Source organism: Schistocerca nitens, chromosome 6 (assembly GCF_023898315.1).
Source record: "Schistocerca nitens isolate TAMUIC-IGC-003100 chromosome 6, iqSchNite1.1, whole genome shotgun sequence".
NCBI lineage: Eukaryota > Metazoa > Arthropoda > Insecta > Orthoptera > Acrididae > Schistocerca > Schistocerca nitens.
Window position 1 is genome coordinate 288,187,166 of NC_064619.1, and position 26,287 is coordinate 288,213,452.

Here is a 26,287-nt window from a genome sequence, read left to right on the forward strand (position 1 = left end):
ACAATTTGTAAGTGCACAACTAAGTCTGTGGATAAAAGCCCAGCTGTAAATTTTTGTGCTGTAGTGGGGAGGAGTGCCATCAGCAACATACTAAAAATCTTGACCAGTCAGGGATGAGTGAGCGAGAGGGGCTGCATTTGGATGTCACTTCTGTATATTTTTTCTTGATGAAATCAAAAACAAAAATGTGTCCCAACGCAAAATTAAAGTACAGAAATGATCAATTTCATTATTTCTCTCGGAGTAGTACTTAGAACAAAGAAAACAAGAGAAGACTGAAAATATTGAGTGACACGCACACACTGTGGAATAGTTCGCTTCAGTAGGTCAGTTGGTAGTAGTTTCCCAACTCGTTAGACAAAAAGTGTTGTATATTGAATTACTTGTCTCGCCTTCCTCTACACCAATGTGCTCTGTTGTAAACAGTTACAGTTTACACTCTGGGTAGTACACCATAGATGATCTTACCCTTCCCTCTCAACATACGACACAATTAGCGAAAACCATTTCACAGGAAAATAAACAGGCAGTTATGTAAATTATAGAATGTAGGATAAAATCAAACAATGGAAAATCCATGATGGAATAATGATACTATTATGAAAATAATAGTTGCTACTCACCATATAGCAGAGATACAGTGTCACAGATAGGCACAACAAAAAGACTGTCAAACAAGTTGTTGTTGTTTTTAGTGCTGCTTCTTGGTGCATGCAGTGACAAGGTGGAGAGAATGAAAGACAGCTTGGTGCAGTTGGGAGGTTACACAGAGGGTTGGGGAGAGGAGGGGGGGGGTAGGGAAAAACGAGAGAAATAAAAAGACTGGATGCATTGGTGGAATAGATTGCTATGTAGTGCTGGGATGGGGACAGGGAAAGGGACAGGTGGGTGAAGGACAATGACTAATGAAGGTTGAGGCTAGGAGGGTTATGGAAAGAGACAATATATTTTAGAGAGAGTTCCCACCTGTGCAATTAAATCAGCAGGTCTTGGTAGGAAGGAGCTAGATGGCACAGGCTGTGAAGCAGTCATTAAAATGAGGAATGTTGTGCTGGGAAGTGTGCCAGCAACTGGGTGCTCCAGCAGTTTCTTGGCTACAGCTTGTTGGTGGCCATTCATGAGAACAGAGAGCTTATTGGTTTCTGTGCCCATATAGAACATAGCACAGTTGTTGCAGCTTAGCTTGTAGGTCAAATGACTGGTTTCACATGTAGCCATGCCTTTGATGGGATAGGTGATGCTACTGACCAGACTAGAGTAGGTGGTGGTGGGAGGGCGTGTGGGACAAGTTTTGCATCTCGGTGTATTACAGGGATTACAAGGTTGGGAGGGTAACTGCAGTCTGTGAAGGCCTCTGTGAGACCCTTCATATATTTTAAGAGAGGCTGCTTTTCACTATAGAAGCGATGGCCATGGGTCAGTGAGGGTTAAGTACTGGTTAGTTACTGGTACGAAGGTTTCGTTACCCGTAGCCAGAACCCAGCTCCACGTACTGTTCCTGTGTTGCTTGGCTCATGGAATCTCCCCCCCCCCCCCCCCCCCAAATGAAGTTGTCATCAAATTACTAATCTCCGGCTGCAACCCCTTCCTTCCACAATGACCCAGACTCCGCCAGTCCTTAACCCTCAACAAAATAGTTCTGCAAAACGCTGTCAATCAAGCACAAATGTCCTTGCAATACCTCCTCTCCATCTATAAAATTCTCCTGCTATGCAATCCCAAATTCCTGGATCCCATCTCCAACATTGAAACTCTTATCCTGCTTTAACTAGAGCAGCATACACACCACCACCTCAAAATTCTCCAGCCTGTTCATCTCCTACCCCTGCCTTGGCCTACCACTGTCCACTACCTCCACAACACCTCCAAACCTCCCCTGCAGTCCCTCATACCTGACAATCCCTGCCTCACAGACCTACTGTATTTACCCCACCGTCAGAAACTCCCTCCCACTACCATAAAGAATCCAGAACCTAAAAGGACCTGAAGCACCTTCATGAATCTTTCCTCCAAAACCCTTAGCCCCATGGAAGTATCGGTCCTTTCCAAAGGCCTCACCTTTTACCCTATGACCAATTCAGTCATGCAGGGCTGAGACCTATCTGCACTTCTGCTCATTCTCCAACTGTTGGGCGAGGTCATCCTCCTGGGTGCATATTTTTCCATCATCTGTGCAGTATCGTTTTCTACGCTGATGATGGTAATGGACTTCTTTGCTTGGTTGCACCTGATATCCAGCACAGTAGCCAGTCCGTTGTGGTGGGCTGCCATGTTCCCTGGTCTGCACCATTAACTCCCACGTACGCCAAGGGGTAGATGCCAATCCTTCTGGGGCATCAGGACTCCTGGCAGTGGCCATCCTGCCTGGTGGCCTTTGCCACGGCTGGGTGGTGTCCGTGGGGAGGGCCACTGGTTGGAGTGGGTGGCATCAGGGTGGCTCAATTCAGTGTACAGAAGTACGACCCCAAATCGTTTCCCTCCCTGCCACACCATGGGAGGAACGTCAGGTTAAGGATGGCAGTGGCTCTTATTCACCCCAGTACCTTGTATGTTAGAGAGCTGATGGGGAATCTTTTATGATGATGAAGCCTCAGTTTTTTATTGAGAATTTAGAGGACAAGTTTGGGGATGTGGAGGGCTTGTCCAAAATGAGATCTGGGTCAGTCTTGATCAAAACAGCATCCTTTGCCCAGTCATGGGCGTTACTCCCTTGTGACAAGCTGGGGGATGTTTCTGTAACCATCACGCCCCATAAGAGCTTAAATATGGTCCAGGGTATCATATAGCACCAGGACCTTCTTTTGTAGTCCGACAATGAGCTGCACCCCAATTTAGAACAGCGAGGTGTACATTTTGTTTGGCGTGTCCACCGGGTTCCAAGGGATAAACAGGTTGCCATTGGTGCCTTCATCTTGGCCTTAAAGGGTGATACATTACCCAAGAAGGTCAAGGTGATGGTCTACTGCTATGATGTAAAACCCTATATGCCTCTCCCAATGTGGTGCTTTAAATGTTGACAGTTCGGTCATATGTTTCCTGTTGTACTTCCAGCGTCACCCTCCCATTTGTGTCAACTGTGGAGAGCACCATTGTCCTTGCTTGCCAGACTGCAAGATTCTCCAGAAAGAAAGGAAAATCATAGACTAAAAGACCCTGGACCGACTGACCTACACTGAGGCTAAGAGGAAATTTGAACTCCCGCACCTTGTGCGCATGACATTGTCTTAAGCCGCCGCTACAACAGTTCTAGCCACATCAGCTCCACCAATCCCAGTCACCTCTCAGAGCCAGAAGACTACACATGCCCCCTTGGTGATGGGGAGGGTACTTCCCTCTCTGTTGCTCCTGCACCAACTACTTCAGGAGCAACACCACCCCACCCCACCCCACCCCTAACCATCGGGGACGCCGTCTCCATTTCTAAGCCCGAGAAGCATACAACTTCTTCAGCTGGCCTCAGTAGGAAGGAGTCTCTTGGGTCACTCTCTTCCCAGGTTTATGCTGATGGGAAAGATGACACCCACCAGTGGCTGAAGAGCCCAAGAGCAGCTGGTCGCAGGGCTTCACACTCATCCTCAGTCCCAGAGACTGAATCAGTGAAGTCTTCCCATCCAGGGAAACCCAAGGAACAGCGAGAGAAATCGAAAAAGAAGGTCCCCCAAGACCAAGGTAATTGCGGTGGCACGCACACCACCGCTACCTCCAAGCTCTGCGTCTGTAGATGAGGTGGAGATTCTGGCATCCGCTGGGGACCTAGATCTTACTGGACCCTCAGGCAAAATGGATATAGACTGCTCAGGCAAAAAGTCAGTGGCAGCAGGTGACCCTGAGGTGTAAACTGCCTCATTGAATGTGTAAACTGCCTCATTGAATGTTCCATGCCTTCCCAGTCTCATGATGACGCCATCCTCCAGTGGAATTGCGGCGGTTTTTCCATCGCCTGGCTGAGCTCCGGCAACTGTTAAGCTTTACACCTGCTTTCTGCATTGCCCTCCAGGAAACCTGGTTCCCAGCAATGCGGACCCCTGCCCTCCATGGCTATAAGGGATACTACAGGAACTGTAGTGACTGTAATGGAGTGTCAGGTGGAGTTTGCATTTATGTCCTAAATTCAATCTCTAGTGAACCTGTGCCTGTTCAAACCCCTCTTGAAGCTCTGGCTGTCAGAATAAGGACAACACAGGAAATAACTGCAATGTATATCTTCCTCCAGATGGTGCAGTACCCCTGGATGTATTAGCTTCACTGATTGATCAAATCCCTAAACCTTTCCTACCTTTGAGAGATTTTAACACCCATCATGAGCAGCTGCTTGCAGTCTGGCCTCAGCAGCCAGAGACTGTGTTTTGTATAATTTGGAAGAAGGCTGTTTGGCTGAAAGGTTACATGTTTGACTGTCTTTTTCGTTGTACCCATCTGCGACTCGGTATCTCCACTATATGGCAAGTAGAATCTATCCGTTTCATGATATTGCCATAAAATGTCGGATCATATTTTCAGTGTATAAATTATAAGTAAATTTCTTCTGCTGAGACAAAATAACTCAGTCTACCTACTAAAAAATTGTAAGAAAATTGTATTCACAGAATCCGTGCAAAGTGATGAAGTGGCAAAATATTGCACTGGCTTATGGATGGACTCCAGTTCAAGACCCGATCCAGATTTAAGTATTCCATGGGTTATCTAATGGGCTTGTTGCAAAGGACGCTTCCAATTTCCCTCTACATTTATCCCCAGTCTGAGCTTGCGCTCCATCTACAATTACATTATTGTTGATGGGATATTAAGCCCTAATGTTCTATCCATCTTCCCCCTTCCTACGCCTGCTTCCAATATTAATGAAAAGACTGAAAAGCAAGAACTGTGACAAGTAACTGTTTTAGACTGAAAAAAGAAGCACATACTGTGTGTGTGTTTGAGAAACAAGCAGATACTATTTGTATCCAAATGATATTCTGCTGTAAGTAAAAGGTTGGCGGAATGAAACTGTCCTAGCTAGTATTTCAACAGCTGAGTTGCCTATAGTTCTTGTGTACCATTACTGTCTCCTTCATCATACTCAACGTACACTCCCTTGGTGTACAGATTGTGGTGAACAAAGTTTTAACTAGCTTACAGCAGGGGATCCCAAACTTTTCCTCTGGTGGAACACTTTGAGAATTGTGGTACTTCAATCAAATACATTATTTATTTTGTAGGTTAATAAAATTTTTAAAAAATGACAAAAATATTTTGTTCAGTGAGAACTTTGATTTTGAATAATAGCACAGAAACCATAATAAAATTTTTCTGTCCGTCAGAACACCTGTGTCCCACAGAACATAGTTTGGGAAACCTGATATACTGTATTCTCGCACAAGCACAGTACTGGGTGCATATGTTGGCGATATGAATTAATACATTATTCAGTGTGTTTATCATTGTTAAAGTTTCTTAAAAACTCTTAACTTCAATAAAGAATGTAACACTGACTGCAATGTGCGTAATGTACCGATTTATTTGTGAGAACTACATGACACGTAATGCACTGCTTCTAACAACTTCTCAGAGTATTGCATTATATCAGTTGTAAAGAGTTTTTGTGAAATCAAGGAATAACTTAAATTATATAAGAGTCTGTAGATTGTAACACATTCATTTATTTAATTAAATTGAAATTAAGTTATAATATTAATGGTAGTTCCTGGATGGAGCAGTACGTAAAATAATGGGAAGGCAAACATTTGCCATGGCCAAGAGAGTATGCAGTTTGGTTTCTGTGTGAATGTTTATGCCATTACTTTTCTTCTTCTTCTCTGCGCCCCCCCCCCCTCCCCTCCTCCCCTGTTTCTTTAAAGACTCATCAGAAGTTTCATCATGGAGTCTAACGTCGACTCCTTGTTGAAAAATATACTGAACACCCATATCTCTTGCCACGACTTCTTCTTGCCTAAAGAAATACTTAATTTCAGTACATTTAGTGTGATGCTAAAATTTGAGATTTTGTATGAGTCTCACTGTAAATTGATAAGTGATCAGAAAAAACTAGTACTGACGTCTGTTTTCCCATTCCCCTGAATAAGCATTGCAATGAGTGTTTATTTTCAGTCGCATCTTTTGCTGCAATAAACTGTGCATCATGGGTAGTGATGACTTGAAGGGGTCGATGGAAAAAAGTATTAATCTTCACTGTAGTAAGAATTGTTATGCTTGTGTTATCTGTTAAGTTTCTAAATTTACCACATGCTGACAACAAGTAGCTCCATATGTACAGAACTGTCTACTATATTAATTGTTTTGTCTTACTGTTTGTAAATTTTTGTCTCTGTTTTTAACCAAATGTATAACGCATCACGACTATAAATTTGCTCTTGTGGTTTAGCACTTTATGCTGGCATCTCCTCATTTCATATTACTCCCATGGAAGTCTGTACCAGTATCACACTTTTAATAATTCATTCCCTTATTTGGTCAATAAACAATGACCAAATTAATAGTATCATCAATATATAGGACTATTCATTTCAACTTTACTGTATCCTTCAAGGTAGGAGAATAAAGTTATCTTTTAAAAAATACACTATAGCTAAGATCAAGTTGTTTTAAAAATTGTCAGGTACTTCAGATCTCCAAATGTTTGGTGACAGAGGAAATAACTGTCCTCAGTACCTGCAACTTGTGTTTTGTTTATTGTAGATTTTGAAACAGTTTTGTTTGCATTCTTAAAAAACTGAAATGCATTAATAAATACAGTGCATATGCTGTCTGCCATAGTATATTTGTAATGTGCCATCATACAAATGTTCAATGTCAAAACCTAAATTGTATGAAGCAGTTTTGAAAATACCATCTTGTTGATGTGTAACCATCATCATTTACATGAAGAGCAACAGTGAGCTTTATTATAATTGATGTTCTTAATGTGGATCTGCTTCTCTTGTCTAGAATCCCTCTTATTACAGAAACATGCAAAAACACATGTTCCAACATCTTCCAGCTTGCATGAGACCTAACTAACTGTAATTTTAGTTGGCAAACTGCACCACTATTACCAACCGGTTGAAAAACTTGTTTAAAAAGTGTGCCTTTTGCTCCTTTTGGTAATTTGGTTAACTCCAAAGCCCGATTTTTCTTCCAATGACTTTATTTTATTGTGTATAGTTGCATCCAGTTGAAACTATATTTGCTGTTGTATGCTTCCTCAAAGCTTTCAAGATCCTCCCTCTTATTGTCATTTTGAGCAGTCATGATAAAATTGTTAAGATATGATGATTTCTTTAGTTTTGAACAGTATCATACCAGCTGATGAAGTGATTTGATAAGATATTCTTCTTCATCTGTATCTTACTCTGTTTAATGCTGCAAGTCTTATGAGTTACTTCCTTTGTTGAATACTTTACCTAATTCTTTTTCTCAAGATCACATAGATGCAGTTCACAATATTAGCCTAGTTCTCTTGAAAGATAACAGCTCTGCAAAGAATGACTTTCTTTTCTTCTTATATCCAAATTCTATAGGATTCATCTCTATCATACCCCACTAAACATTCTTTGAACAATAATAAATCCAGGATAACATTTATGTTATAGAGTACTGTTCACCATATAGTGGAGACACTGAACAGCAGAGAGGCACCCTTAGAATCAGACTGTAGGATATATTGTACCTGTTGGACAAAATTTCACATCATACTAAGAAACAAACACACATTCATACATACACAGCTCACACACAATTGGCGATTATCATCTTTGGTTGCGGAGGCGTGGCGTAAGTGGGTAGTGACCTCAGGAGGAGGAGGAGGTGGTGGTGGTGGTGGTGGTGGTGGTGGTGGTTGGGGGAGGGGGCGGAGGGACTCAATAGTGGGCTGCGAGGTGCAGCATCAGGAACTTTGTGCTGGTATGGGAGGAACAGGGGCAGAGAGAAGGGAAAGGACTATGCTGGTGGACTGGGATAGAAGGCGTGTTTGAGGCTAGAATGGGAGCAGGGAAGTGATAGAGGCAGACAATGGACAGGGGCTAGGGAAGGCTCAGACCAGTGCAGTTGTAAGAATGAAGGATGTGTTGCAGGCAGGAAGAGATACTCTATGTGCCATTTAGAAAATCTAGTGTTGTTGGGAAGGATCCAGATGGCATAGGCTGCGAAGCAGCCATTCTAGTGAAATAAACTGTGTTGCTCAGCAACTTGGTGGGTCAGCTGTCTCGTGGCTAAAATACAACGGTGGCCCATCATGCAGACAGACAACTTCAGTGTGCTAATGGTCATACCCATGTAGAATGCCACACAATGTTAGGAGCTATGTCGGTAGATTACATGGCTGTTTTCATAGGTGGCACTGCTTTTGATGGGGTATGAAGTGCTTATGACAGAACTGGAGTTGGCAGTAGTGGTAGTATGTACGGGTTAGATCTTTCATCTAGGCTTTTTACAGGGATATGAGCCATGAGGCCAATGAAGAGTTGAAACAGGGATTGATAAGGATACTGCATAGATCAGTTGGGTAGCAAATAAAACTGTGGGATGGGTGGGGAGGATATTTCTTGTTTTAAGACATGAGAGGTAATTGAAACATGATTAAATTGCTCCGATTATGGGTGGTACTGTGATGGCAGTACTCGTATGTGTTCAGAAAGTCATTGGGGGCCTGTATAGCCTCCTCCTCCTCTTCACCACTCTACAGTGTGCCCCCCCCCCTCCCCATTTCGATCACTATCCCCCTGTATTGATTGCTATCATGTTCTCTTCCCCCGCCCTCACTGACACACACACACACACACACACACACACACACACACACACAGAGAGAGAGAGAGAGAGAGAGAGAGAGAGAGAGAGAGAGAGATCATTTGCTATCTCCTCCTTCCCCACAAATTATTCACTGTCTCGCCTCCTACTCCTCCACAAAAATCATTCGCTGTATTGTGTGTGTGTGTGTGTGTGTGTGTGTGTGTGTGTGTGTGTGTGTGTGTGTGCCTCCCCTCCCCCCGACAGGTCGTTCACTGTCTCACCTCCCCATTAGAATTGAATTTAGTGCTTAGCTGTACTAGTATGATTTGTAACTATTCTTAACTTTTTTATGAACATTAATTACAAAATATTATTTCAGTGGGTGAGGGTTCTGTACCTGGAGAACGTGGTATGCGACACTGGGTAAGGAGAACAAACTTAGTTGATTCACGAACCTCAGTCACTGACGTTAAATTTGGACCAAAATCTCTTGGTCTTTTGCTGGCAACATGTTCTGCAGATGGTGTTGTTCGTATATATGAGGCTCCAGATGTCATGAATCTGAGTCAGTGGACACTGCAACATGAAATATCGTGTAAGCTTTCGTGCAGTTGTGTGTCATGGAATCCATCATTTTCCAGGTAAATGTCAGAAAAAGAAAATGGGCACAAAAGAACAGCACTGTTATAAATTTGTAAAACGTTTTTAAAGTTTATTTATGCTGATTAATATTATTTTATTTTTCCGATATTGTAATTAACAGCTTTTATATTTGTTATTTGTGGTGTAATATTGTGTTCCAAACATCTACAGTTCCTATATTGGCATTTTTGTTACTTGTGTTAATTAGATGGTTCACTCAAATTCAGGCAGCACTCAAGATTATTTTGCTCAAAAAGTATAATAATTTTTACTTATTGTCAATCATAATGTGCATTAAAATTGTGAAGAAGAAGAAGAACAGGCATTGCCTGCACGGGATATGGGGACCATTAGGAATTAATTTACAGGGTGTGCATTATCTGATTTTACTAGTTCCACTTCTCAGAAGTGAGTGTCTTTATGTAAAAACGTATGAAGATTTTCATGTTTGATGAGCGAAACTAGTAAAATCAAATAATATGCTGCCTTTGACTGTGTATCTCGACATCAAAGAAAAATAAAGTTTCTAGCTAGCTGGCTGAACTCAAATGACGCCAAGTGCTGAGTGATTGCCAGCATGCTTGGATATGCTTCACATTATTGTAGTAACTGTTATGCGGGATTGTTAGGATACACAGATAGCATGCTGCTCTACAGTGTTTCTTGTTTCTATGGATTTACTTTTGTTATGCAATTTTTTAATAGAAAAAAATAAATGAAAATGAAACAGGAGTTCTTCATTAGCACCTATACAGAAGTATGAGACAGCAGAATAGACCATTATTCATTTTCACCAAACTTTCCACATACCATTCTCAGTCACAAACTGTCAGGATATACTACTGTCATCAAGACAGTTCACAAGTTTTCAGAACTTATTCTCAAAGAGTGAGCATCGGCTCATGTGTTGCACCTTATAGTGGTATTTGCTAGCCACTGCCATGAAACACTTGGAAAGATTGCTTTGTGCATTAATGAATTCTAGTCTCATATTGATAATGTGATGAAAGTAATGTGTTCTAGGGTGGTGGTCTTCATAGCTGAAACTGGAGGAAAAGGGGGGAGGAGGTGACATTACACTCTGATCATATTGCAGTATCGTCTCTGAAGCATTCCAAGAACGATTTTTCATAATAATGTATCACCTGATCAAGATTTTAATTTGTGGAGTTGTTTTTTGTACATTTCATGTGGTAATGTGTAAGATGGCTATGTAGTGTGGGCATACTTCCTTCTCATTGAAACGGCAGTAGACATTTGATGTCTCAGCTGTGCAAGATGCATCTAGCTCAGCTCACTAGTAGGAACATTTCCTTTTACGGTAGCCATAAGTGGTAGGTGAATTTTCTTAATGCCAAATGATGTTGGCTTTTAGGTAGGTTATCGAATTCCTCCTAATGCTTTTGCAGAGGTTTTGGGGCTAGCCTGTCATAGGGACTTCCATGATGTTGGTGGGAACTCTTTTGTATATTACGGATAAATAATAACAATACATGATGCTTTCATATGGTAGTAACACATGGAGAAGTTAAATCAGCAGAAGAAGGGGCAGAGCCATTGGTAATGTTCACTAGAGACAAATGATAATCATTCCATAAATGATGCACTGAGTGGTTGCTTGAAGTGGAACATGTTGGAACAAATTATGGGGCTGTTTAAGATTAGAGAAATCAAGAAATGTGCAGAGAATGTTTTCAGCACCTTAAGAACGGTGATTTTGATGTCGAAGACCAGTATGGCAGGGGAAGACAGAACGTTTTCGTAGCTACTGAAACAGATGAAGACAGTCACAGGACATCATTATTGAAAGCAATTGATGTGTTAGAGCACAGCACTGATACACAATGGCCACAATACAGCGATAGACACACAAAGGTAATTTTGCAGCAGGTTGGTAGCTAGACCCCATGTCGCAAAACCTGTGAAAATATACATGGAAACATTGAAATGAGAAGTCCTTTCCCTCTTGCCGTATTCTCCATACATTGCTCTCTCTGACTACCATCTTTTTCGATCAGTGGCTGGCTGACCAGCACTTCCGATCATATGAACAAGTGCAAAATTGAATTGATTCATGGAGTCTCACAAAAGACGCCCAGTTCTTCTGCCACGGGATTCATATGCTATCCAAAAGATGGGAGAATGTAGTGGCCAGTGATGGGCAATACTATGAATGAAAATTGTTTTGTACGTTTTTCACAATAAAGCCCCAAACTTCAAGAAAAAAACGATAGAAGCAAATTTGTAGACCTAGTATGTATCTGAAAAAGAACTCCTCAGTATTTGTTTCAGTGTGAATGCACAAATATCATTCAAACTCCTATGGGAATTGGGATTTCTGAGTAGTGCATTTAATGGACAAGTGATGCTGCACTGCAGCATGCGATAAGTTGTGAAACTGAAGTGGTCAGGGACCGTGACCGGATGTCTGAAGCAGTTAAGGAAACTATTCATGAGAAGTGGTAAATTTGGATTCAGGTCCTGGTCTGGCACATATTTTCAACTTTTGCCATTGCATTACCACAATGTGCTGTGTGACTAGCTGTCACGATTTCCCACCAATCCTTTTCCTTTCCTTCCCCTTCCTATATTTCATGTTTACATGTAAATATCAGTAGAGTCATCACAAGTGATGTCTGTTGTGTCGTAAAATTGCGACGGAACAGACACCACTCTGTTGTATACAGCCCTGTGTAGGGTTGTTAAAGAAATGATGTTGTGATTTGTGTAAAGTGGCAATAAGCATTACTTTTTTGTGGAAAATAACTTATTTACATTATCAGACTGCATACTACCATCCTTTTTAAACTATTATCAGGAAACATATTTCTCTTTAAGAATAGAGTATGTATTTTTGGTACAAGTAAGTCTAGATTCTTTGTTACTATCTATCATTTACAGATCTGTATAAGGTTATTTTATGAATTCTCTGGTGATTCAGAATCAATCGAGAACAATATTCAACCATTTTTCATCATTATTTTTTCGTTTTCAGTGATTTGTACATTTGATTATTTACTCACTCACTTACTTACTTACGGTACTTACTCCACGGCACTTACTCCACGGCACTACGGTCCTCTGAGGACCTTGGCCTCCCTAAGCCCAGACTTCCAGTCGTCTTGGTCTTCAGCTCTCGTGCGCCACCTCCTCACTCCCACTCCTCTCGGGTCGGTTTCCACATCTTCCAGCCATCTCACAAGTGGTCATCCTCTCCTTCTTCTACTGCCAGGATGTCCCATCATCAGCTTCTTTGGGAGCCCTTCTTCTATCATCCACTGGACATGTCCTAATCATCTTAGCCTTCCCATTTTGACTGAGGTTACCAAATCAAGTTCTTTGTACAGAGACCTTATTTCTTCATTAATCCTAACTCTCCATACCTCTCCTTCTTTTACAGGACGAAAAATCTTTCTCAGCACTTTCCTTTCCCAGATATTTAGCTTCTTCTCCAAATTCTCCATCAGTACCCATGACTGGCTGCCATACATAAGAATGGATTTGATCATTGTTTTGTAAGGTGTCAGCTTTAATTTCTTATTTAGGTTCTTACTTTTGAGCATGGAATATAGTTCTCTATATGATCTTTTGGCAGCCTTAATTCGGTTTGCTGCCTCCACTTTGCTTTCTGATGTTATTACTGAGGCAAGGTATGAAAACTGTCTACTCTTTCGAAGGTGTACCCTTCCAACTGGAGATCTATGTTTCTTCTAACTCTATCAGTTACCACGTACTTAGATTTTGTCTCACTAATTTCTAAACCAAGTTTCTTGGCAGTGGCTTCAACCTCATTGAATGCTGATGTAAGTGCCTCCATACTTCTAGCACTTATTACATCATCTGCATAGGCTAAAATGTGAAAAAGTCTATTGTAAATATTGCCTCCTGCGTTTGTGGTTATTGGTCTTACTGCATTCTCTAATACCAGGTTGAATAGTATTGGGGATAATGGGTCTCCCTGTCTTGGGCCTTATTCCATTGGAAACAATCTCGACAGACATCCCTGAACTTCTGCTGTTTTCCAGGGTCATCTTAGTCAATTTTACTAGCTTCTCAGGAAATTTGAATGTCTGCATTGTTTCAATCATTTAGGTGTCCGTATTCAAATCAACCTAAAATTTGTGGACAGTGGTGGCCAATTATCATGTACTAATGTACTACAACACACCATAAATATCACACTAAAATTATGCCATTTCTCTTTGAATGTGAGCCAGAAATTGCACTACAATTATGCCATTTCTCTCCGAATACATTCTGGTATGCAAATAAAACAGGTGAAAACATGTTGTGTAGTATGCTCTCTGCGATAATTAGAAATCAGTGTCAGGTGCTGAAATGATGGTTAATCGTGCTACAGTCAGCTCAGAGAAGGACACAGCTGTCTGTTTTTGACTTTGCATGCTCTAATGTGACATCATCCCTTCTGGCACTATGAGTGCTGCATTGCTTACAGCACCAGGTCAGTATTTTTCTTTGAAGCTGCACGTAGAATATTATGCAATTGTAGGGCATGAGGAATTTTTAAGTAGTTGTTGTCGTAATGGCACCCTGCCCGACTGGTCTAGTGCATGGACTGGCAATTCGTTCACTGAGGTCACTCCCCCTAACCCCCCCCCCCCTCCCAATGTAAACTGATTGATTGTAAAATTTAAATGTATTTAAACAGTTCAATGTATATATGTAAAATTAATATAATAAATTTAGTTTCAGTTACTACCCTTGTAGCTGGCCGCGGTGGCCGAGTGGTTCTAGGCGCTTCAGTCCGGCACCACGCGACTACTATGGTCGCAGGTTCGAATCCTGCCTTGGGCATGGATGTGTGTGATGTCCTTAGGTTTAAGTAGTTCTAAGTTCCAGGGGACTGACGACCTCCGATGTTAAGTCTCATAGTGCTCAGAGCCGTTTGAACTACCCTTGTAAGTCAAAATATAGGCCACCACATTGTAGCACACTGATAAAATTTTGCATGAGCCACCACTGCCTATGGAGTATTTTGGAATGCTAACTTGATGCCAGAACACAAATATCCAGATTGATGCTGGGTTCATTGCAGTTCTAAACAAACAGTGAGCTACCAAACCCAAGAAAACTTGCACTGGCTGATTTCATTTACACCTAAGGTAGGCCAAGTCTCAATATTATGAGGGGTGATCAGAAACTAAGGTTACAAGGCTGATATTAGTAGAATTTTGTCTGTTACAGAGAAATTAGTAGTGTGTGATAATTCTGATTCGTGCTGTTTGTAACTGTGGAGAGTTTCAGCCACCCACTGCCTGCGTCGCTAGTTGCAGGTAAAGACGAATGGGGACTCATTTGGAAAACTGATTTTTTGAAGAAATCTGCATTGTTATTCGATCTCTGTTGGAAAAACATATAAACACAACTGAAATTCACTGTGGAATGATACTGGTTTATGGAGAGACTTTAATATCATGTCACCATCTCGCAGCATGCTGGCAAAAAAATTGGCAGCCGGTAGCGAAAATGTCACCAACGAGGACTGAATTGACCGACACAGCACAGCTCAACAGATCTGAACACAGTTTGCATGGAGGAGCTGACTCAGGGCAACAGAAGTTTAACCTGAAAGGCTGACAATTTGCTTCAGACAAGAAGGTGAAACACTTAATGACATTGTAGCTGAACATGCAAGGACAGGATTTTTAGCAGAAAGGTATATCCATATTGTCCCATGAAGTGACAACTGCTTGCAACCGCTTAAACAAAATGGAGACCAAGTTGAAAAATAACCTAATGTATGTACTATAAGTTGATTGTATTCACTGTATAAAATAAAATGTATGTTTCACTCCTTAGTTTTTGATCACCCCTTGTGTTTGCAAGCATTTTCTTAAACACAGGGAACCGCTCCAAATCAGTAGAAGTCAGAAGTCTTGGTACCATTTGTATTTTATTTTCGACCACTGCCAAATCTACCCTTTCTGTGTATAACTTTGTGTTAACTGTTATATGATAAAGATTTTGTAATGCCAGGACTTCTTGAGGAAGCTGAATTTTGTTTTCCCCCCACACTATTTGTCTTCTTAAGGCAGTTCCTTTACTGAGTAGAACTTAGTCACTGTACTCGTCACACCCCCTTATATTAGCAATCAATAAAATGTTTGCAAATAATACTTGACAAGGGCATGCTTAATGTATTTTATTCTGTTTTCTTATGTAAATTATGCCTCTTTCTCTCCCCTTTGTCTAGGTTCTATGTAATTATAATTGGGTTCTGTATTGTATCTGGTCTGTAATTTGTTCTTGAGAGTTGCAAATGCTCACTTAACAGCAAACCACGTTTGGAGTAAGTGTTGCTTTTCTATATGCAAAATATATATTTTTATGAACCTGTTTATCTTCTCAGTGAAGAAAATAGCAAATAACAATTGTTTGTGATGGTGCATTAGCATTCTACTTAACTTCTTTGTTCTGTGAAGTGTGTTTTAATTTTGTCAGATTAATCAGAGAGGTTCTTTATCATCTGTTACTAGGACTGGTGATGGTATGATGCATTTGAGATTAGCACTAGTGGGATCCTATATACAGTTTATGTACATAGCCACACAGTTTTTAGACTTGTAGTTTGAACTAAGTTCATTTTGGGACCTAGTGTAAAATGTTTTCATTACTTATAATATGTAAAACAGACATCAGCCTGACAGTTGGTTTGAATGCTGCAGTGCTTTACTAGACACGGACCTACAGAATTGACTACCTCAGCCAGGTACCAGGGGAACTGCAGCTTAACATGGACTTTTGGACTACAGTATATGTCTTGGAATTTTTCCATGCACATAAATAATTTTGAGAGCTGAAAGAAGTCACAGGTGACAGGAAAAAATCATAGTACCAACTAGATGATGAACCTTAAGGCTTTAGTTTCATAGTATCACTCTTATTGAATCAGTCACTGAGATAAACAAATGAAGTGCAGTTCTTTTAAGGGAAAATCTTTTGCACCAATTTATTTTGGTGTGTTTGAGATCCTGTCCTACAAAATATTTTTTCAATGCAAACATGAAGCTTGTTCAATGAAATTTGCTCTGTGACTGACATAGTCGAAAAATTTGTAGTAATAGCTTACCTGTGTAGGTTCCATTCTGGACACTTGTGGTTTGGAGATATAGATGGGAGAGTAGTTTCTTTGTTTTCTGGACAAATTTCTATTTGACAAAAAGTCCAAATAGAAATAAGATGTGCACTTTTTTCTGTTTGGCCCAGTTTTTGTGAAACTTGTTTCATATTTGACTAAAGTCTGCTGTTGTTTACACTGATATGTGTGGTATTCCTGTAACAGGTTACATCCTCCTATGTTGGCTGTTGGGAGTGATGATACAACTGTATCATCTGGAGGCAAGGTGTTCATTTACGAATATAATGAATGCAGCCGGAGATGGGTGAAAATTGAAACATTATCTGCCGTAACAGAGCCAGTACATGATATTGCATTTGCACCAAATCTTGGGAGAAGTTACCACTTGCTTGCAGTTGCAACAAAAGATGTTCAGATTTATAAACTTAATCCCTTACTGTGAGTATATTGAATATTAATTAGTAGGGTATGTACTGTTGGCCCCCCTCTATTTTTATGTAATGGTTTCTTTATTACCAGTGACAAAGGTACCCAGAGTGGTTTAACAAAACTGGAAGTCTCATTGCAAGCACAATTTGAAGACCACTACTCAACAGTGTGGCGTGTCTGCTGGAATGTTACTGGTACTATGTTGGCTTCTTCGGGAGATGATTGTTGTGTTCGTTTGTGGAAAGGTACTTCTTAAAAATATATATAATATCTTGAAAACTGCTATTAATATAATGCTCCTTAAATTTCATTTTTCTTTCTGTTGAAGAGTGAGCATATGGCATGATGTGTAATTCTCAACTGTTGCAGCTAATTTTGCATCAGAGTGGAAATGTGTGGCTGTGCTTAAAGGCGACGGTTCACAAGTGAAGACAGACATCTCCTCACCAGCACAGGCGACACCAGCCCTGTCAGGAGTTTCACCAGGAGTCGGTGCAGTTGCAGTCTTAGCAGGAGCAGCACTGGTTGCTGGTGGTGGAGGTAGTGGTTCTGGTGGTGGCTCAGCACAACAGACCAGTGCTGCAAGGTATTACAAGCTTGGCACAATATCTAACCCAAGCCATATTCGACAGCACTAGTATGTCACATACATTGTGAGTAGAAGTGTATTGTGCAGATCTGTTCATTATTCTGCAATAATTTGATCGCTGGAGAAGGTAGGTTTATTTGTGAAAGGAGATTCTCAGATCTTTTCTTGTAAAGAGCAAAAGTGCTTCTATCAACTGTTCTTTGATACAGAATCAGGAACCGTTTTTATGCGTTTGTTGTGGTTTATTTCTTTCTTTCATTTTGCAGTCACTTAATCTGTCTTGGTTTAATTATTGAACATATTACCTGTGGTTTTTAAAGCAGTGTCAAATTTGCTAATGAACGTAAGATCTGTTGCCAAAAATATGTGGTGGATGAGTTGCAGCACCCACTGCTTCCATATAACTGAACAGTAACAAGTATTTTTGTGTCACTATTAGAATGAAAAGAATTGTAATTGGAAGTTGCTGAAGAAAACAGCTGCTGAAATGTCTTGGGTGATAATGAGAAAGGAAGGGATGGGGTAGAGAAGGAAAACAAATCTCAGTCAATCTTTTGTAGTTGTGAAATTCGACAGAAGTTAGCAAGATAAAAAGTGACTATGTAGTTGTTAAAAAGTCCCTTTACTTTAATTTTTTCTCCAATAATAGGTTTTGATGGGTAATTGATTTTGCAAATGACCACAGTCTGCATACACAAAAGAACTGAAAAAATTCCCCTTGGAATTTTATCTCCCGCAGTGTGTTTCAGTTGATTTTCTGGAGAGTGAGTATAAAGCTATTTGTCAGGTTGATACAAAGTATCATTGTGAAAGGTTAATAAATTTATTAAATGTTATTTTGAGTTGTGCCATTTGCAGAATTGTTTCTATTGTATTTACTTTCTTCAGCAGATTTATTTATAGAATGCAAGTTTAATGTTTGTCTCCACACTGTAGTAAATAGAAACCACTTGTGTTGAAATGTGCTGCCCTGAAAAGGCAGTTGTAGGTTTGTTTGTTCACAGTATTTAGATGATAAATGTTAGAAACAAAAACATTGATCTGCAGAGAATATCATCTGCTACTAGCTGAAATGGAGACTTAAATGGCTAATCTATTATGCTAAAACTGCAATTGACCAACAGGGCATTTCAGTATCAGGTATCCATGAGCTTTGAGTCTATGTATGCTGTATATTGTTTTCTGGATGTCTTCTTTCTTAATTAACTCATTGTTTTTATTGGCAATTTTGTGCTTACTGTGAGGGAGGGAAAGAAAGCTCTACCTCACCTAAAGGATACACAATCAAATGTATTACTATTGTAGAGCCTTCCCAGTGCATGAAACTCTGGACTCTGAGGACAGTAGTATATGATTCAGTGATTTTGGAAATGTTGCACAGGTACAGAGCAATAATATGCAAAATATGAGCTCAGATAATTTATACTGCCATGGATAACAGAGAAACTTTAAAATGGTGTGCAAAAAATGGAATGACTCCAGGCATATAAACCTTGTGTTGTAGTTAATATTTTTCTACAAACTAATAGCTTCTGCAAAATATAAACAAATTTGCTGCTCTGGAGTGGATGTGAGAGCATCCTTGTCTGTCTCCAGGCACTGACAGAACAGGAACCAAGCTACTCTAAAGTTCATGATGCTTTGAGACGTCACAATTGGTTTCCTATTTCCCCTTTAACCTGCACTTATTCATGTCTTCATTTAATAAAATGGCATATTAATCCTCTGTTATTTTGTTAGACACTTGACAGTAATTTTGTTTTGCTAAAACATACTTCAATATTTCTGGTATTCTTTTTACATTAGTAATTTTGATCCTTTAAACTTGTATTTTGTAGTTTAACCTCTATTGTTATGATCACATAAATAATAAATATGTAGCATCATTGAGCGTAATGTAAAGATATACATGCAAATTTTTGATGTAATGCCTTAATATTTATTGGCATCACAGTGTGTATGGGTCAGCATGTTACGGAAATTGTATCATATTACCATCAGTTAGCTTTACACATAACCCTCATTATTCAGCATTATCTTTTAAACAAAATCTGCCCTAGAGTTTCTTAGAGAAGCAGTATGAGCATGAGCGTTACCTATGTGATAAGTAGTTAGCTGCCAAAGTAGTTAGCACTAGCGTACCCAAGTAGTTAGTTCCTATGGATAAACATATTCTTCATAACCCAGAATATATTCATAAGTTTTGTAAGTAAATGCCCTTCTGTCGTCATTCTCCACATTGAAATTCTATTTATGACTGTAAAGAATCAATACAATTTTCATGATGGTCTACAGACTGAAACAACACTGTGAAGGAATTGTGCAATATATATGAGAGCCTAATTGACATGAACTGGTGGTCTTCTTAGAAGAATTGTTTTTACTGATTAGGGACCCCTTTTCATAGTCTTGTGTTTGGGAATTTAGTATCAGATTCTGTGGAAACTGAAAGTTTTAAAACACATTCTAAAGATTATTGAATGTATTCAAATTAGTGCTTGTGACACTGCTACCTCTTCATACTGTGTACATTGTTGAAATAAGAAGTTGAGTGTTTTACTTGGAGTTTGAATTGTATACAGTGTTTATCCAGAGCTTTACTATTTAATCTACATTAGGTTCTTTTGTAAATCATTGTAAAATTATTGCATGACAATTTAATTCAGTTTTTCCTCACTGTACTTCTTTTGCACATTTGTGTTTCTGTGTATGTCATTTAGTATATACTTGTCTCCCCATGATCATATCTTTTCTATAAATTGATTATTTGCTAAGTTGCATGTGAAATTCTTATTTGGAACTCCGTTATTACCTTCTCTGATAAGTATAAACACGATCAGTTTCCATTGAGATGAGATATTGCATGAAAGAAAAATGAGAATAATGATTTAGCAGCATTTAAGACATTATTCTTTCTGCTGGTGATTTACAAACAGTTTTATCGGAGATAATTATGAATGAAATTATTGTAATACTTGTCATGTACAACTAAAAAGTTTGTGTCAAATGCTAATTTTATTTTTGTACTACATTTATGTGTATTTTCTGCTTAAAATACCGATATTTTTGTATGAGTACATTAAATAAACAAATACTAGCTCTGATCATAACTTGCACAGTTCTTAAAAGGGATACAATGCTACCTTGCCTGGTTGAATAAAGATGAAGAAAAATACTTCACCTATGTTCACCACAGTTTTTAATGATTTTGACAGTAACTTACATCTTGAAATTTGTTAGGGAAGATGAAGTGACATGCCTGCAGGTGACTTAGAATTATGATGAAAATTCCATTATTGACTCAAATAATAACAGCTAGTAGTTGATTGTTGCATTATTCACTCAAATAATAACAGATAGTAGTTGATTATTGCTCCCTATTCATTACCTGTACTCTGGGTCATCCGACCCAAGCCTTGTAGAAAGATTTTCTTCAGCTTCTACGCACTTTGTCTTCTTTATTCTGATGAAAAAAGTTTAACAAATTCCAAAAGTGACATTCAGTTTTATTTCTAAATTTATTTGTCAGTGTGCTCCAGTTGTTTTTGTTTTGGATTTGATGACTGGTAAGTAGATGCCTCTTCTTCTAACATAAATATTGTTCAGACAAAATCATTTACTAAATTAATTGTAAGTTTACTTTGTGTCCTTAGGCTGTACTTGACATTGTTGTTCCAGTCCTAAGGTGAGGTGCAGTAACATTAAAATCATTAATTACACTGCTGATTAAAAAATGCAAGTGGATGTGTAAGTTTTCCACTGAAGCAAATAGTGGCCAGGCTATTGGTCATCTCCTTATCATTCAGGTTTCTTGTAAATCTACATTGGTACGATCAAATATTGACATAATCACTCAACAAAGGCCACTGTTGCTCTTTTCTTGTGTAACAAAGGAGGAAGTGAGTTCCCTCAGATGTATATACACTAATACAAATAAAAACACATGCTATGTACTGTGTGCGCACTTTTCCTTTGCCATTTTCAGAGGGGACCGGAGAGAGGAAGCTCCAGCCAACACTAGGAGAGTCGCTGGGAGCACCGCAATGCATAGAGGGTAAGCTCTATCTCACTTATGTAGTGTTAACAATGAGAGAAATGGAATTTACATTTTGTGTTTCACGTGGAACAGCCACAGAGGTTAATACTAACATGCAGACCAGATCAAAATGTGAATATAATTGAAATTGTAATTGTCTTGCAAATTTATAGATGTACGTAATTGTGTACATTGCTCCATTACAATACTGGTTCTCAAACAAACGTGATGTAAAAGATAGTTCTTCATCAGCAGCTTCTGTTGCATTAATGTATTGGTGGTTGTGAATGAAGATGCGGTATTTTGCAAAATCTTGGTATGTGTCATTTTTATGCAAGACCATGCAAATGTGCTCTAGATGCCACTGCAGAAGCCCAATGCAATGTACATTTTTCAACTATAAATGCAAGTGAGGACTTTCAAAACATTCTCAGAGCGATTTGAATGACTGCAAAACGCACAGTGAGGAAAAGCGAGTTAATCACGTCATAACTGCACATTCAATAATATCAGTGCTGAACACCATGTCAGTTACACTTTTCAATGTGTTCACAGGTTCACCAATATCATAGACAGCGCATCGCCATGCATAACGAAGCATTGCTCTATACACTTACAGACATAAGTGACTGTAAATGATAGAATGCATTTTCATGACAAAGAATCTGTCACCAATATTGCCTGAATGCTCCTAGAACTTAGTTCAAGAAAGTCTGTTATTCTTGTGGTATATATTTTTTATTACCTGAAGAAATAAACTTTGATAGGTTGTGCATATGATTTTTAAAAGTATATCTTTTCCTCCGTAAGCTTTCAGTAGTACTTGTTCAATCTTAAGTCCAAAAGTCACAAAATACTAATGACTTTATTGCCAAATGTGGATTCAAAACTGACAGAACAAAACGTCTTCAGGTGTTCTTTTGTCATCATCTTACTCACAATTGGATCTGCGAAGACTTTGGAGGGCACTGCTTTTCTAGTTCCCTTGACACACAGGGTTCATACTTTCCATCTGGTTGTTGGAAACACATATAGAGTTTGTGTGCCAGTCATTTGTCCATTGATATAGCAACATCGATTGTGTAGCTGTGTGTTGCACTATTAAATGATTGCAATGTCAAGACATTGTTTCTTTCCCCTTACATGGATAGTGTTCTGTAGAAAGCAAGCTCATAGTTGAGCAGACTCTAATCACAGTTCCATACAGAATTCATTTGGATGTTTTCTCTCTTGGTATGCCTATTGATTTCAGCAACAAATGTTTGAGCTGCTTGAATTTTCTCTTCTTCTTATTTCTCATCATCCTTACCTCTTTGTGTGTGTGTGTGTGTGTGTGTGTGTGATGTTGTCCTAAACTTCTTTTTCTAATAGTAATACATCCCAGTGAATTTCATGTAGTATATGTGGTAACTGGATACTACTACACAGAATTTAAACTTCAGTGTTTACATCATTATTTCACCAGCTCTCTAATGTATAAGGAACAGCTGATATATTTACAACACCTTATGCAAATTCTGCATAGGAGCATGACACAGCTTTGGATTGTTTGAGCGGATTACAACATCCCACAATGCTTAAAAATGCAACTGCAATAAATAATGTTTTAACAATAAAAAGCAGAATTGATATCATTTAAAAATCCCAGTGACACTGTAAAGTAGGTACATCGGAGATTTCTGGCTACTCCCAGTGTTTTAAATGCCAGTAAGGAATCGAAGAACTGCATTCTCACACTTCACCAAAATCTGTCATTACATGCTGCTTGATGACATAGAATCGCAGAGTACAATTTCCTTTGAAAACTGTATTGGCTTTTCTTTTCTTCGCCACATAGTCCAATATGCTCTTAATATTCCTTTTAGTCTTCAGTTTAGGGTATCTTTTCAGGAGCTTTCCATATGTGTTGAAATCTCTGACATGATAACCATTATATATGTTCTCTTGTGTGTTGTCATCAAACACAGTGATGACAAGACTTTAAGCTTACCTGGAGGAAGTTGGAATTCACTTTCAGTGCTTACATCGCCTCTTATTGAATTTGGCATATCACTATCACTTGCAGTGATATGTTAGTCCGTATCTTTGCTAGCATCATAATTATGTGTTAGTGTTACATCATAATCTGTTTCTAACTGGTAATAATATTTTTGCACTGTAATACATACCAGAAAACATGTAAATGATTGATCTTCCACTTCAGTACCATCTTCATGAAGAATTCATTATAACTTCATCTAAACCAGCCGCAATACATTAACAGGTTTGATTACCAACAGCTGACTTACACAAATACCTTAAACAAATAACTTGTCAAAATGCACCTTCACATACACACTGCATTGTATCGACTGGTTTCAGCTGGTGTAGCAGCAGGCAGAGAGGGAACTTAGCTTGGCGTACTCAAATGGCCTCTAATGGAAGACTGCAGAGGACTGTAAATAAGTGAATATCACCTGTGCAATAAGAAACTTTTAAAAGATCCGTTTCAGGATTATGATATAAATGTGTTTGTTCGAGCTTAAATACGTTCCTTTTTAGAACCAGTAAGCCAAGAGGCACAAGGGACTTCAGACGCAGACAAGAGAAATTTGATTACATGTGGAAATTTGTGTATTACAAAGCTGCTTTAGTGTGACATGTGAGTTGGACAGTCTGCATGATAAAGCAATAGCGAATGAAGTTCATACCTTCAAAATTATGACCTTTTGACCAAACAAGTCACACATCAGGAAGGCATAGACAGTCAAACTTAGTGGACAAGCCACTTGATTAGTATAGTGCCACATGTAGTTACATGGCCCCACCTTTAGAACCCGTATATGTGCTGCCACTCATACCTGATAAGAAAGTGTCCAACAGTGAGAGGTGACTAGTAGAACTGTGCTTGTGATTGCTGAGTGAAGCACCAAACCTCTGTGTTCTCAACAAAGTGTGTTAGTCAGTTAATTGAGATTGAGAAGTAAGACAAAAAGCTCACTGTTCAAATTACTCTCCACTTACTGTCCAGGCTGTACGTACTCTCCACTTAGATTGTCCAGACCAAAGATTTGGGTGAACTGAAACTAGCAGATGCACGACACACACACACAAATGTGCAGTACATAAAATACAGAGATAACATTCCACATCGTAGCAGTTGTATATGTGTACTTTTAAAAGATATTGTGTTACAGTGCTGTATGTGGTAATAGTTACCAATGATTCAAGATATTATATATTCCACACATATTACAAATTTGTATAAATCTTTTTTTTTGTCATTATTAAATTTCATGTTGAACAAGTTAATTGCTGCAGATTGAAGTTTAACATCCATCGCAAATGTAAAACTAACAATAACCACAATAATTCCAACAAACACAGAGCTTCAGACAGTCCATGATTTTAACTAGTCGGGTTTCTCAGGAGAAAGAGAGAGAAAACATCAAGAAGAATATTACAGTTATAAATATCTCTTTAAAAAAGAACTTGCACCACATCAGATGCTACATTAATACAGATCTTTGACCTTGCCAAGAATTCTGTAGCTATAAAACAGAAAATTATACTTGAGGAAAATTAAAATTTGGTGTTACTGGAATTCCTCTAGCATGCATGAACTGCCATAGAAGAAAGTTGGGGATCACTTCGACAACTTGCAACATAGGAGTAAATCTAATCTTAGAATGAAGGAATATATGGAAATATTGAGGAAAGTAATCTTCTGAAGACTTCTTGTGAAATGGGTTCACAGCCTGTATAAATTGTTGAAAGAACATAGACTGCTCAGGCTTATGTTATGATTTTGGGTGGTCAGATGAATTGTTCATTCCATTTTTCGATACTTTGACAACCGACCCAGTTGTCTTCTTAAAGTGCTGTGAGCTAGATTACTTGGTGCCTGGACTCCAACTAGGCTGTGAAGTATTGTTGTAGTCATGCTATTATTTATAGGAAATTTTGACTACCGGTACCTTTGATGTAAGGTACAACTTGTTCGCCTCAGCACCTTGTTATAAAGGTCAGAATACTGATTATTTACCGACATAGTACTGATTACATAGTAGTCAACTTTTCTTTTGGTTACACCATGGAAAATCTCTTCCCCCTACCCAAAAGCACACCATTAATGTTGAAGGCCATCATGTCCCACTTAAGGGTATCCAGGATTATATTTTTACTATTGCAATTTTAGTGTTTAGGCCATTATCATGCACAAATAATGTTACAAATGCTGAAATTGCAACAATAAAAATATGATCCTGGACACCCATAAGTGGGGTATGATGTCCAGACTTTGCAGGTCAGAAAGACAGCAATGTTTGCTGATGACACAAGTTTACAAATCAAATGCCATCATTCTTCCATGCCAGACATAGCCCAGATGATAACTTAACAGGTCAGTAACTTGTACATGAAAAGCTTTTTAATTTTTAAGGTCCATCTTGATACTCATGATTCTAGGCCTCAAGAGCTAGTTTAAAAAGTGTGCACCCATCAGAATGATAGTAGTTGAGATGCATTTTTGAGACTGCCTAGGCACTTGCTACAAGGGGGCACCTGCAAAAAGTACAAGATAGTGTTCATGAGGTAGTGTTCATAGTTGCTTGTGGACACTTCAGAGTTGACTTGATGGAAAAATTGCCACCTCTTCTATGACTGAAACTATTCGGTGCAGGAGGGGGACAGAGCGGAGAGGGAACAGATGAGAAAAGACAAGAGGTAACTTTCAGAATACAGAAACTTGAACCCTTATATGTCCTAATACACAAGAGCAGCATACTGAAGATCACAGTAATTTTGA

General features: G+C 39.0%; 1 protein-coding gene across 2 annotated transcripts in view; it reads left to right on the forward strand.

Moving 5' to 3' along the window:
• Positions 1-26,287, forward strand: part of LOC126262293 (nucleoporin SEH1) — a 150,464-nt gene that overhangs the window by 69,523 nt on the left and 54,654 nt on the right. For both annotated transcript variants that reach the window (XM_049958820.1, XM_049958821.1), the window contains exons 3-7: positions 9,086-9,347; positions 16,652-16,885; positions 16,967-17,121; positions 17,246-17,462; positions 21,451-21,519. In XM_049958820.1, the coding sequence (XP_049814777.1) occupies positions 9,086-9,347; positions 16,652-16,885; positions 16,967-17,121; positions 17,246-17,462; positions 21,451-21,519 (937 nt within the window). The remainder of the gene's footprint in view (positions 1-9,085; positions 9,348-16,651; positions 16,886-16,966; positions 17,122-17,245; positions 17,463-21,450; positions 21,520-26,287) is intronic.